This window comes from Xenopus tropicalis, chromosome 2 (genome assembly GCF_000004195.4).
Source record: "Xenopus tropicalis strain Nigerian chromosome 2, UCB_Xtro_10.0, whole genome shotgun sequence".
NCBI classification, from domain to species: domain Eukaryota; kingdom Metazoa; phylum Chordata; class Amphibia; order Anura; family Pipidae; genus Xenopus; species Xenopus tropicalis.
In genome coordinates, this window is record NC_030678.2 from 132,433,046 (window position 1) to 132,446,326 (window position 13,281).

A 13,281-nucleotide genomic window follows, 5' to 3' on the forward strand; every position below is an offset into this window, starting at 1 on the left:
AAGTACAGCTACTGTATAGAGCCTTGTGTCCCCCCCCCCCCCCAAAAGAATCTGCAGGGGGCCTGGCATGCACATTAGGAACAACCTACCCCCCTGCTCCCTGCCAGTTTGTGCCATCCACTCAAGGTACAAGAGTGGTTGGGTAGTAGGTGAGTAGGGCAGTTGTGTACTATTGTTTCTACAGCTTTTATTCTATAGTTTTTATAGTAACACCACTGATAGCTCCCACTCACTCATTGAAGATGAATTGGTGGTAAAATTATTGATATCCTGGGGATGCCCCTTGATGTGCCCTGAGTAGTATGGTAGTGTTACAGGACATCATTGACAGCATCATGAAAGTTTTCCACCGTGATTAATTACAATACTAATTGCTGTAATGGTGTGGTCCATCTAAAATATATTATTTTCAAATATTGCACCACAAATAATGACTTTCTTCAGTTTTGTCTTACTTTTTCTTAAAAATCACAGAAAGCCAGGTCAAGCCTTTGAATGTTAAAAATTGCCAGCAACTCATGCATTAAACTGTAACTGCTGCCGTGTAATAGACTTAAAGGAACAGTAACGCCAAAAATGAAAGTGTATTTAAGTATTTAAAATATAATGTACTGTTACCCTGCACAGGTAAAGTTGTGTATTTGCTAAAGTAAAGGTACTATAGCTTATATAAATAAGCTGCTGTGTAGCCATGGGGGCAGCCATTCAACCTGGAAAAAAGGAGAAAAGGCACAGGTTACATAGCAGATAACAGATAAGCTCTGTAGAATATAATAGGGCTTTATCTGTTATCTGCTATGTGCCTGTGCCTTTTCTCTTTTGAATGGCTGCCGCCATGGCTACACAGCAGCTTTGTTTATATAAACTATAGTAGTATTTCTGAGGCAAACACAGCAGCTGTACCAGCACAGGGCAACAGTACATAATATCGTAATTATTTTTATAAACTTTCATTTTTTGGTGTTACTGTTCCTTTAAGTAAAACTTCAAGTTGGTAGAACATGCCTGGTGGAAGCTAAAGTGGCTGCTGCAACTAATGTATCAAACCGTAGAGAATTGGTGACCAAGCTAAATAAGCTGCTACCATATTTTTAAAACACATATTAATGAAAAAAATAGCCATTAAGAAAAGCCATTTAATGTGATAAACTATTTGAAAACAGACCTGGCTACACTTTATCTCAGTTATTGCATTATGGCACATTTAACATCTTTTTTATCTGAATAAAACAGACAATAGAGAAACAGAGGAGCAAACAATGCAGGTTTTTTCCTTTCCTGTTGTTGGCTGCCTATCTGACTGGCACACATGGTATCATGACAACTACTGCAACTGAGGGATTTTATGAAATTGCTTTATTATTTACCACACTGGAAAACCTGATCAAAGGGCCCACCACTCTGGCCTCATCCTGCCCCCCCTAGCTATGGGCCCACCACTCCCCATAAATACTGACGTCAGTTATTATAGTGCAATGCATTCTGACCCCCTAGTGCTCCAGCATGCAGACTGCTCTTGTTCTTGGGCCGGTGGCGCCCAACAGGACAGGGGCTCACTGGGTTTTCACAAGCGGGCCAGTACACCAGCGGGCCCTGCACTAGTCTTAAAGATTCTGAAAGAAAATGTTAGTTCCACCTTAAAAACAAATAGTGACATTTCATAGCAGTAGCACATGCAAAAAGCTTCCTTAGTAAAGGCATCCCAAACTGTGAGCTCTTCTGGAACAATAAGGTTTTATGTGTATGGGCCAAGGGGTCACATCGGAGCAAAGTTCTCAGTCCCCTAAATAAAAAGCCAGCAGGAACACTTCTCACAAAGAACTTCCAATACCAATTCAATACACAATGAAATACACCGACCTAAGTATTCTTTCTTTAATTTTTGGGAGGTTTAATTCTTCTTTCAATATTATTAAAAAGTTAATTAACGAAAAAGTCGAGGAATTTCAATGTAGGAAATAAAAATAAACAATTCAAAAGGTTACCGGTAATACACAATAAAAACACTTGGAACAAGCATTTACACAATCAATATTCACAGAGCAGAGGAGATACCTGTGGATACAAATCCAACAAGATATTAATTAAAGAACTTACTGTTAGTCAGCTTATGTCTTATCAGGGGGGTTTTATAATTTACTTATTATAACCATTTTAACCAAAGACAACGTGAAATGTGTGAGTTCCATTTGCTCGGAGTGCTGTGCCCTTGTATAACCCCTGTGGGTTCCAGTGAGGTAACAGCATCCGAGGGATGTGCAAAACATAAAGCCAAAGGACTAAGCAGATGAGAGCAAGGTAGAGGTGAAGATTTGCTGCAGTATCTGAGGGATATGCTTTGTATCCATGGCTACAAAAGATCGCCCTGCAGGAAGTGTCCTCTGGAGCCTGTGGTACAAAAAGGAAGGAGGGATATTAGCAATGCAAATCGCCTTTCAATAGAAAGTGGGGAGGAAAAGCCTTCACTTGTGAATTACCAATAGATGCTATTCATGGTACTGCAGTCTAAAAGAAAGCTTGGAGATAGACTAATGGAAGATGTTCTACCACAAGCTGTTCTATCTAAGAAGGACACAGCTGAGCTGTCACCCCCGTGTCCCGGTAAATTCATCACTGGTTGTTTTTCACTTCTTTTTCCACACTCTCTTTCATTGTGCTCTATATAACTAATCCAAAGAAGGATAGTCATTAGAGCTGGGAGAACGCAGCCCAGTTAATGGGGCATTAGACGGAATTAAAAGTAAAAGAATGTATGGCTTTGATAAAAAAAAGGGTTTGTGTTTTTAGAAAAAATGGATATTTATTTCATATTTATTTGGGCCATACTGGTGGCTCAACCAGGTCTTGCTTTGAAACACCATGCCATTTCTGTCCTCAGTACAGTAATTTTAATTAAGTTTTATAAAGCAGTTAATCCTGTCTGCCCCTCCTTTAGGTTCATAGGGTTGCACTCCTAAGGTTAGGGCTGTAACCAACTCATTTATATGAACAAAATACACTTCTGCCATTTTCCCAATTTGCAGTAAATGTACTGTAAATGACAATGTAATTTCCAGTATATACTGTTAATGTTAGGTTATTTACAGTTCCTTGGTGCAGAGTACAGCAGCTGTCACATGCAGAGTTAAGGCCAGCAGTCTGACTTTCTTAGAAATTTGTTACATCAAAGAATATCAGAACGTGTATTGGTGCTTTTGGGAGAAGCATAATGGAAATAATGGCTTCCTTCTATAAGTGACATTTATATCAAGCAAGTCATTTGAGAAAGAGTCTGTCCTTTCCCTACTGTAGACATTTACTTGGAATGCTGTAGAAGGTAAGCAAAAGACCAGGAACACAAGGGTGTTTCCTGCCCCTTTACCACCCTGAGGCAGTTCCTTCAATGCTGCCCCCCAGAATGTAGCTTTCCTGCAGGGGCTGCATTGCTAGTGGACAAAGGGCATTTGTACTCTCTACTCTAAAAAAAGCTGAATTTCCAGTTTAATTTGGCTCTTAAAGTTACCAGGAGCGGCCCCTGGTAACTTGTGGGGCGCTGCCACCTGTGGTTTCAACTCCACCTATGGCGGCGGCACCCCTGTAGGCATTTGTGTAAAACGTATACATGAGCCCCCCCAATGACTTAACCAAGACTGAGGCCAAGTAGATTGTATGCTTAACTCCTTAACTAAACTGATGACATACAGTATGGCTAATGCAACACATAAGGGTGAAGACACATGGAGCTACTAGTAGCAGCTACTTGTTGTGGCTACAGAAATAGACAATGCTGATCATTTACTGATAATTGTCCCTACTTGTGTTTAGCAGAGGCAATTCTCACTATTTTCTATGGCAGGGTATTTTCTGGTGTTTAGTAGCTGTGACAAGTAGCTGCTACTAAGTGTCTTGACCCTAAGGCTACAACAGGTAAAAGGTTGCATAGTGATATGTTACAGTAAAACCAGTCTCTGACATTTTGATTTCTCAACCCTCCATTCACCCCTACCCGCAACATTGCTGCACAAACATTGCCAAACATAGATGGTCTCACTGGTAAAAACTACATCAAAGTCATTATGAGCAACTTCATCACGGTTAGAAGCTGCAGGCCAGTAAGTGACAAATAGCTAAAGATTAGTGTATTACAGAATGAAAAAAAAATGTATAAAACCAAAAAGAACCCCTTACGCACCTTTCAGCTTGATCTCCCAAAGAGCCAATAAATATGGCAAATGCATTGACTTGTGGATTTATGGTCAAAGCTTGGGCAAACCTTGCTGGAGGGATCCCATATCGTTCTAGGTTGGCATCACTCAAGACTATAACAAAATGTTCATCCGCATCCTCCTTAGCTATCTCCTGTATGGCATGTTCCGTTCCTTCCAGGGTGTGATCGCCACTCATACAGAATTGCGAGTGGGCATGCATAGTCTGGCAAAAACAGAAACACAAGATTCAGGACAATTTGCAACTGAATATATATAATATTGCTCTATGGCCTGGAAGAGTGGATTATACTGATATTTGCTTTTAACTTTGACTATCAAGCTGCACTGATTATATATTTCTTGAACTCTGGTTTTGCTGTCCGTGAACCACAAGGAGATTAACAGATTAGGGTTTGTACTGACAAACATCTTTGCCCTCAAGATTTGCAAGAAAATAATTATACAAAACCTCTTACCCCACTGTACACAGGGTACAAGAAGTTTACAATAGTGTCACATTTATTTTTCTATTTTTTCCTGATCCAATTGAACACTCTGGGCAAATAAAGAGTCAGTGCCATGATGCCCTTGGTTACAAGGGGGTCCACAGCATATGCCTTTTTTCACCAAAGTAGGACTAGTATGCAGTTACTGACAGCTGATTTTACTGATGTCCTGTAGGCATTTCAATTTCAATTAAATTAGCCAATAAAAGGTATGACCTATGCAATAGTTTTACGGTGGCTTACTAGCTGAGGAGATCTTTCTAACTTTATAAATCTACAGTCAACAAAAGCATTCTGTTTTTCTGTTTTCATTCAAGTTGCGTTACCTTTAGAATCTCCAGTCGTTGCTTATTGTTCTTGGGAATGTTATCACTTCTTATAAGCTCAATGCTGAAACCATCACCTGAATGTCCAGAAATGTCATACTGCAATATAAATAACAAAACATGGAACATATAACATTGCTGTGCATAAAACATTAACCCCATTTCCTATAGTTATACAATGTGGCTTCTCAGAGCTATATGGTGGACACAGTGATTCGTGATATGCAACAGTATTGCCTGTCTGGGTTCCAGCTAACCTATTATAAACTATTTTACTACACTATACAGTGTTCACATTGCATATGAGGTTCAAAGGCAAGGTCAGTCTGACACATCAAGTAAACCTCTACTAAAGGTCAGTCCACTGGCCATCACACTCAAAGCAAATGGTGCACCCAGTGCTCTTTAGTTCTTTCTCCCTGAACGTGTCTTGGACTTTTCCTCTTGTATCCCCTAATGCAGTGCTGTCCAACTGGTGGCCTGCGTGCCTTCAGTACCACAGAAGTTGGACAGCACTGCCCTACTGGATGGAACTATTGTGAGTTCAAAGGTAAACAGCGCATAAATCACGGTTGTCATATTTAAGCACATGACAGCAGGATGCCAAACAAGAAATGCAAAATACAGAGTAAATAAACATACAAGGAGTGATAGGTAGGAAAGAAGGATAGATGAGGTTTTAATATTATAGAATGACTTAATAAGCATATGGCACAATGGGAAATGTAGCTGAAGGGGAAAAGGAAAACATTATTATTAAAACAATCTTTTGAATGTTAAAAAACCCTAATAAGCACATCTAACTCAGTAAGATGTTACATTAAACTTTCTATATTATTGCTAGACATTCCCCACATATCTTCTGCATTCTGGGTATACTATTGCTTTATTTGTCAAGAAGCTAAGCCATTTATCTGTGGAGGCAAAACAGCCTGCTCTGTGTTTCTTCATTGCTGCAGGTTTTTTTTTTTTTTTTTTTGGAAAATATTCACCTTGGGTCTATATTTTTTAAATTAAAATTCACTCTAAACTCTAATATTTGTTATTGACCCATGCCTATTCCTATCCGATACTTGTAGACTGGTGTCTGCTCCATTCCATGATGCTATTAAGGCTAATGCCATATGTTGCATATTCTCAGCAAGCGTTTATATGCCCCGCTACTGTAAAATCCTGTTACTTGTGCCGGCACAAGGAAGAATTGAATACGCTCATTCAGATACATTGGCTTGCCGAGAATATGCTACATTTCTGCAATTGTTTTTTGGCTTGCAGAGGATACGCCACATTTAACATTAGCCTAAAGGATTTGTTAACTGGCCTACAATTTTAACGTGATGAAAGTGCTTGCTTGTGACCATATTCTTCATTGTAAGGGTTCACCACAGGTGTTACTTACACAGAGGTCAGGGTAATGATATATACTGTATTAAATTAGTCAACAAGAGTCTGTTTAATTAACATTAACACCTCTAAACTAATGGCAGTATTGTATTCTGGGGACAATATTGCCCCAGTGTATGCATTTTTAAAGAGAAAATGTTTGATTAGCTGACCGCAGACCTGCCAGCTTTGTTTGCATGTCTCTCTTCAATTAACTTTCCATAGAGTCTGGTGGTGTGAATTTCTCTTGTAAACTGCCCGTGGACACTTCTCTATTATCTTTTATTTACATAGCATCAACACACATTACACAGCACTTCACAGAGACTGTACATCTTTCACTATCTGGTTACTATGCACAATGCTTAACCAAAAATGGATGCTACCAAAATGGATTTGTACAGCTTAGTTACCATAAAGTACAAGCTACTGTTTCATTAATACAGAGAAATAGGAAATCGTTTTAAAAAATTAGAATTGTTGGCTTAAAATGGAGATGCCGTCCTGTAATCGGAAGCTTTCTGGATAACAGGTTTCCAGATAACGGATCCCACACCTGTATAATATTGTATGACTTGTATGAATAATGCCAATGTAGTATGGGCTGCTCTTTTAAACAATCACATGATCTGCAGGAAGCAAGATACACTTGGCTTGTCTATTAGCACAATACAACTAACCTATGCATAACCCTTACAGGTGGTAATAAACATTTCCACAGTAATTGCTCTTTAATGCTTATTCTGTACTCACCATTCCATGGTAATAATGAATGGTGATTTTCATTTCCCATTTTATTTAAAGTTTTTGGCATCAGGTGCCAATTTTATTGCACACAGATGGAGCCCAGCAGGTAAAGAGCTAGAGTAAAGTAATGAATCACATTGTGTGCAGACTGCAGAGCTTTCCTTGTCAGTGGGATTATCCCAACCTGCCTTGTACACATTCCAAATCAGGGCTTGCTTTATAGTTTTTAGCTGACTGTACTGGAAAATACATATTCCAGATAAGATTTGGATACATTAGCGTGATTTAAGCTATGTACACACAGGCGCTGGAACCTGCGTCAGTTCAAATGCATATGGAATGCATAAAAATGAAATAAGACATTTAAATATGTTAGTATATGTAACTATAAACACAAGTTTTTTGTTTTTTTTTAGTTTTCACTGACTTAAAAGCATATGTCTTCCTTAAAATATATGTTCAGCTATTTTAGAGTAATCGCATAGCCCTCTATTTAAATATGAACATGATTCAAAGGTATAAAAATAGAGCATTTCCATATGTTATTTGTTATAGCGATCAGCGCTGCTGCACTACCACCCTACAGAACAGAATGCCATTCAACTGCTTCAAGCAAACCTCTGATACCCCTGTCAACTTTGATAAATCTTCAGCCATATAAAAAAATACACATGTGTATGATCCCTTAATACATTAATAAACATTCACTCTTCTTCTTCAAATGTTTCTTTGTTGGCCACAGAAGCTAATCAAAGGCCTTCTCAGGCCACATATACAGAACTCTGTTCATGTCAGCTGTCTTTCTGCATTTCTTCTGCATTGTTGGTGCCAAAGTGTCCACTATACTGAAATAAAGTATTTTCTCTTTTTCCCTACAGATCTGCTCAGAGCATTTATAAATATTGACATATCAACCGTGTAGCCTTAACTACTAGCCTGATTTTTTTTGGCCCAAAGATGGCCAAGCTCCACTGATTTGCAAAGTGACTCAGGGAAAGGTAGCTGTGAAGAACACCAGACAGAAGATTTTCAGTCATTACTGGCCAAGAACAATACAGTGGGATCAGTTGCTGTTCTTAAAAACCTGTGGCCTTAGATAGCTACAAGAGTCACTGAATTGCTGTGATGTATGAAACCATATGTGACAAGGCTCTGATAATGGGTAGAAAGTGCTTTTTCAGTTTGACATTACTATAAATTCTTCTTCAGAAAGGAAGTGCAATTGTGCAAAATGCACACAAAATTGAGCAAACTTTGGATGTCAGTTATCAAGGAAGTGTTTATCAAATACAGATTGGTACACAAGAACCTATAGTGTTAAAATGTTTTTTTGAATGGGTGATTTTAAATTGGAATAATTTACCAGAAAACAGAGAAAGAAATGCATAAAAATGATACAAGATGTAAACTGACACAACATATTCTAGTGATTGTTTTGTTTTGGCTATACCCAGGACATGTGAGAGGCTTAAGTGATTTTTATCCTTAACACTTAATTCTTAGAACAAATACGAGTCAGAAATGTAAATCCGTTCCCCTTGTGCTCCTGTTTTGAGTAGTTGTGTTGTATTTATCATAGCAACAATTTCCTCACATGAATAATATAATCATCATAATTTTCCACTGCTGAATAACCACAAGGGGAAACCACATTACTATGCTGCTTTCCCCTTTGTTGTTACCTTAAACTTATGCTCATAATTCTCAAATGCCTCCATAACCATGCATGCTGCTTCCATGGAACGCTCCAGCCTACCATCGACACCATTAAACCGATACATGCTGCCTGATACGTCCACTAGAATACGTAGCCTCTTGGGCTTCTGCTGAGGGCTTCCAAGCTGAGAAGGGGAAAAGCAAATAAAAATGTTAGAGGAAGCTTTAATGGGCAAACTTTACTTATATACTGTCATGGGCCAGTGTTAAATTTGCAAACTATGTTGGATCCTGTACATTGGATCCCTCTAATAGTAAAGGGCCTGAATAGAAATATAAGTAATACAAAAAATAAGAATAATTATAAAATTGAAGCCTCGCAGTAAATCTGTTTTTTGCTTGCCCAGAGCCACCTTCTTACACATTGACCTGGGTAACCAAAATGGCAACCAAAAACATTAAATGTTAAACAGAATATGTATAAACCTCTATGCCTTCTATAGTATAATACATAGTTACATTGGAAAAAAGGACATTAAGTAAGAAAAATAAATAAAACAAAATGGTTTTATTAACAGTAGAAAGGACTGTGGAAATAATTCAGTAAAAGACCATGTTCAGCCTTAGAGAAAGTTATACCATTGAAGATATATGATTTTAGAATGATTCATGATATGGCTGTCTCCCTTTTCCATGAGTCATATAAAGCAAATACCGCAGAAATATCAGCTGCATCATTCATTTGTACACTCATATGTGTAGGAAATTGGATATGGAATTTTCTCTCATTCTGGAACCAATTACTTTCTAGTGCAGGGAGAACACCCTTTTCCTTTCTGAAATAATATATATATATAATATATTTGTAATTTAAATGGTTAATATTTTTACAGAGTCAAACAGAGGTTGGTTTTTTTTAAATAATAAATGCACAATGCACAGGTCATTGCTTAGTTGCCAAAAACAGATGGGTTGAGGATACACGTTGATTAATCCTAGCCAAACAGCACTCATAAGACTTACCTCTGGATCTAATTCCCCACGTCTTCTATATATTGCCTTTTCCCCTGCAAGTCCATCAATGATTTTGGTATCATCCAATTCCCCAGTAGCCTGATGCCTTAACCACTGTCTTTCCTTGCCTTTGGCCTGGGGAAAAAATACAATATGATTTTTAATTGCTGTAAATGTTCTAGGAAGTTTTAAGACTGGTTTATTGAATGTGTTTTATGATATGATAAAGTTGTCATTTACACCACGAATGGGGATATTTTAATCGGGGGTGAAAAAACCTTTACTGTAGAAATACGGAATCATTGGTGCAGTAATATTTCTTTTTAATTCTGTACTATTTTTTTAATAATAGTAAGTGACACAATACATAAGACTGGCAGGTCAAAATGCACCAAAATGCAGAAGAATGAGATGTTTAGCCATGCCTTTCCTTCAGAACACTGCTATATACGTTTCCTGTTAAATTGCATCACAATTCCCAGTCTTTGCTCAGCAACTGGAAGGCTGAATGTTTGACCTACCTAATAAAAGGACCCTATATAGGAATGAATAAAAGGGGTTTTAACCTTGAAAGCAAGTAAGTTACAGGGAAAACTCAGTCCCTTTGTTAAATGTATATTGAAATAGTAGAAATCTTAATGAACCAGATAAAAGTGAGTGTAGTACTGGCCAGACCGGGGATGACTTTAATGTAGTTGGCCAGCTTGAATATACTGCAATATATGGACAAAAAAAATCCCCATTTTGCTTAAAGGGGAGGGCATTTTTTGGTAGCTTGAAGCATAGAAGGTCTTAATGCCCTATATATAATGATAATGGGTGAGTGCAGAGGACCTCTTGTTGCTGTCTGTATGAATTTTGTGGTCACAGCCTCATTGCACACCCCCTTAATGGTTAAAAATGTAGTAGTAAGCACAAAGTTCCGTTGTTTGCTAAGGACCCTATATACTAGGGATCCCCCTACCTTTTATACTTGTGAGCCACAATCAGATGTATACGTGTTGGTGAGTAACACAAGTATTAAAAAAAAGTTAGCCTGCAGGAGCTTTGGTGCTTCCAAAACTTGCCTCCAAGTAAGAAATGTAAAAATGGGCACCTTCTTAGAGGCCACTGTGAGCAACATTAAAAGGGGTGGTGAGCAACATGTTTCTCACGAGCCACTGGTTGAGAATTACTGCCATATACTAAAAGAGATTAAGAGTTTGCTCTAGTGTTAGAACAGTTATATTAAATACATTCAATGGGTTCTGTTAAAAATTAAGATTGATGGGATGATGTAATCATATTTACAAGGTTTGCTCTGGGTCTAGTTACCAGCAGTAACCAATCTGATATTTGTTTTCATACAGTTGCTTTTGGTTGCTACAGGTTACTAGAAGCTGTATAAACAGTAGCTTGGGGTAGGTTGCAAAGCTGTAGAGAAAGAGGAAGTGTTATTTCATTAAATGTAATAATTATTATTAACCATAAATAACTGATGTAACCATAACAACACAAAAAACTAACACCAAAGAATGTTTAGATATTCAACTTTTCAGAAACATTTTTACACCATAGAGTTGCTGAATAAGAATGGAAATTTAACAATAAACACATTTAAATAACACCCAGAAGCATCTGTATCAGCATCATTACTATTATTCTGCTTTCCGTAGTTTAACTTATCTGTTCAGCTAACTAACTGCTGCTGTGCCTTGCAGATGCAAAAAACGTGTAGTCTCTATGGAACACATGGGATCTTTGTTGGGGTTTGGGCTTATCAAAAGCTAGGTTAGCTCTCATAGTTTGTGAGAGCTCCATTCATATGGATCTGGCAGCTTGCCGCTTCACAGAGATGATACTATCTTGGTGTAGTTCGCATCTTGTTTCTGGCCAGCTATGAACTGAACAGAGTAAATGGCTTGAAAAGCATGTCTTGGGGGTGACATCATGCTAGGCTGCCTGAGCACCCCTTGTGTGCACCCTCACAAAGATACGCCTGAATCCTTTGTTAAAGTTATGAAAGGATTGTGCTGAATTCTACTAACATGGCATTTCAATAATTGACTAAAGGGAGGTTCTAATTAAAGCTGATCACAGATAAAAACATATACTGTTCAGGTATCCCAGCTGCATTAATGAGTGAGACAGGGGCACAAGTGGCTAATTTGAGTACTGCAGCAATGTTCTTAAGTAAACTAAAGCATTAGAATCTAACTCAAGATGATTACAATATAGTAAAATATAGGTCCAAAACAATATTAACAGATCTAGGCAGTTTCATTATATACTGAACATTAAAGGGAAAATGTACCAAGTTAACAAGAAAAGAGTGAGTTGCATGTTGTATGGATAAAGGCATAGCTTATTGTACCAACTGATCAGCTTATTGTACCCAACTAAAATCCATAAAACGTTTTTATACAGTACATGCTGTAATCATTTGGCAACATGTTGAGATAATATTCATTTCCAGATTAAATAAAATATTTCTATTTAGAAGGCTATTTCAAGCACTATTCTAATGGTCTTTATTTCTCAATATGTTAAGCTGCTATTGAATTGTTTTTTTTTTTTAATTTACTAGATTTTCCATGATTTGTTTCTGTTTAGAGGCAATCTGTCTCCTGTCTCTCTGTCTCCTGGTTTATTCATTCACTAGTTTAAATGCAGAAGCTGTATTTCTTTGAATCAAATTTTGTTAGAAGTGTCAGTGACACTGCACATGCTCAGTGTGTTCTGGGCAGCTGTTGGGAAGCTGAGCTTAGGGGTTATCACAAATGATCACATAGAAATGAGGTTGGCCTGCCATATGAGCTGATGTTACAGGGCTGATTATTAAATGCCGATGCACATTGCACTGATTTGTTAGTTGCTATGTAATCCGAATCGTGCTCAGGTGCTTTGTACCTGGGGCTCAGAGCACTTCTGTACTTGTGACTAGCCCTTAATAAATGACCCTGTATACCTAACTGCTTTAAAGGAAAAAGAAAGGTAAAAACTAAGTAAGCTTTATCAGAAAGGTCTATGTAAATACAGCCATAATCACTCACAGAAAAGTTGCACTGAGTCCTCTATCAAAAGAAACACAGGATTTCTTGTCTCCTTTTTTGTGAGATCTGAGCTATAACAGCTAAGCTGCAAGCAGGAAGCTATAAAGACCAAGCTAAAATGGCAGCTGCAATCTTATACAATCAGAGAACTTTTCTCAGGTATGGTAATGATTTCTGCAGAATAAATATAGCATTGTATCTGGCACTAATGTGGCAAATCTATTGAAAGTAAAATGCCAAAATTGCTTTCTTTCCCTTTTAAGACCCTTCCATTTCCTGGTGTTACCTGCCCATCAGTCTTCACCAAAGCAGAAATGTGTGGATTTCCACAGGTGAAGAAAGCTGTTTAACTCTTACAGTTGGCAGAAAAATGTTGCAACTGAAAAAGTAGGTGCTGTGTAACTAACCTATATGAATACGTTGGGAATTA

The 13,281-nt window shown here is 37.9% G+C and overlaps 1 protein-coding gene across 3 annotated transcripts in view; it reads right to left on the bottom strand.

Annotated features, from left to right (window-relative positions):
* Positions 1-1,116: 1,116 nt before the first annotated feature.
* The window catches only part of vwa8 (von Willebrand factor A domain containing 8), a 196,901-nt gene continuing 184,736 nt past the window's right edge, over positions 1,117-13,281 (bottom strand). For 2 of the 3 annotated variants that reach the window (XM_031897124.1, XM_031897122.1), the window contains exons 42-46: positions 9,829-9,954; positions 8,832-8,990; positions 5,020-5,118; positions 4,172-4,410; positions 1,868-2,388 (exon numbers count right to left, since the gene is read on the bottom strand). In XM_031897124.1, the coding sequence (XP_031752984.1) occupies positions 2,280-2,388; positions 4,172-4,410; positions 5,020-5,118; positions 8,832-8,990; positions 9,829-9,954 (732 nt within the window). In that variant the 3' untranslated portion in view covers positions 1,868-2,279. Of the gene's footprint in view, positions 2,389-4,171; positions 4,411-5,019; positions 5,119-8,831; positions 8,991-9,828; positions 9,955-13,281 lie in introns of all 3 variants that reach the window. The other variant, XM_012957744.3, reaches the window with a different exon arrangement.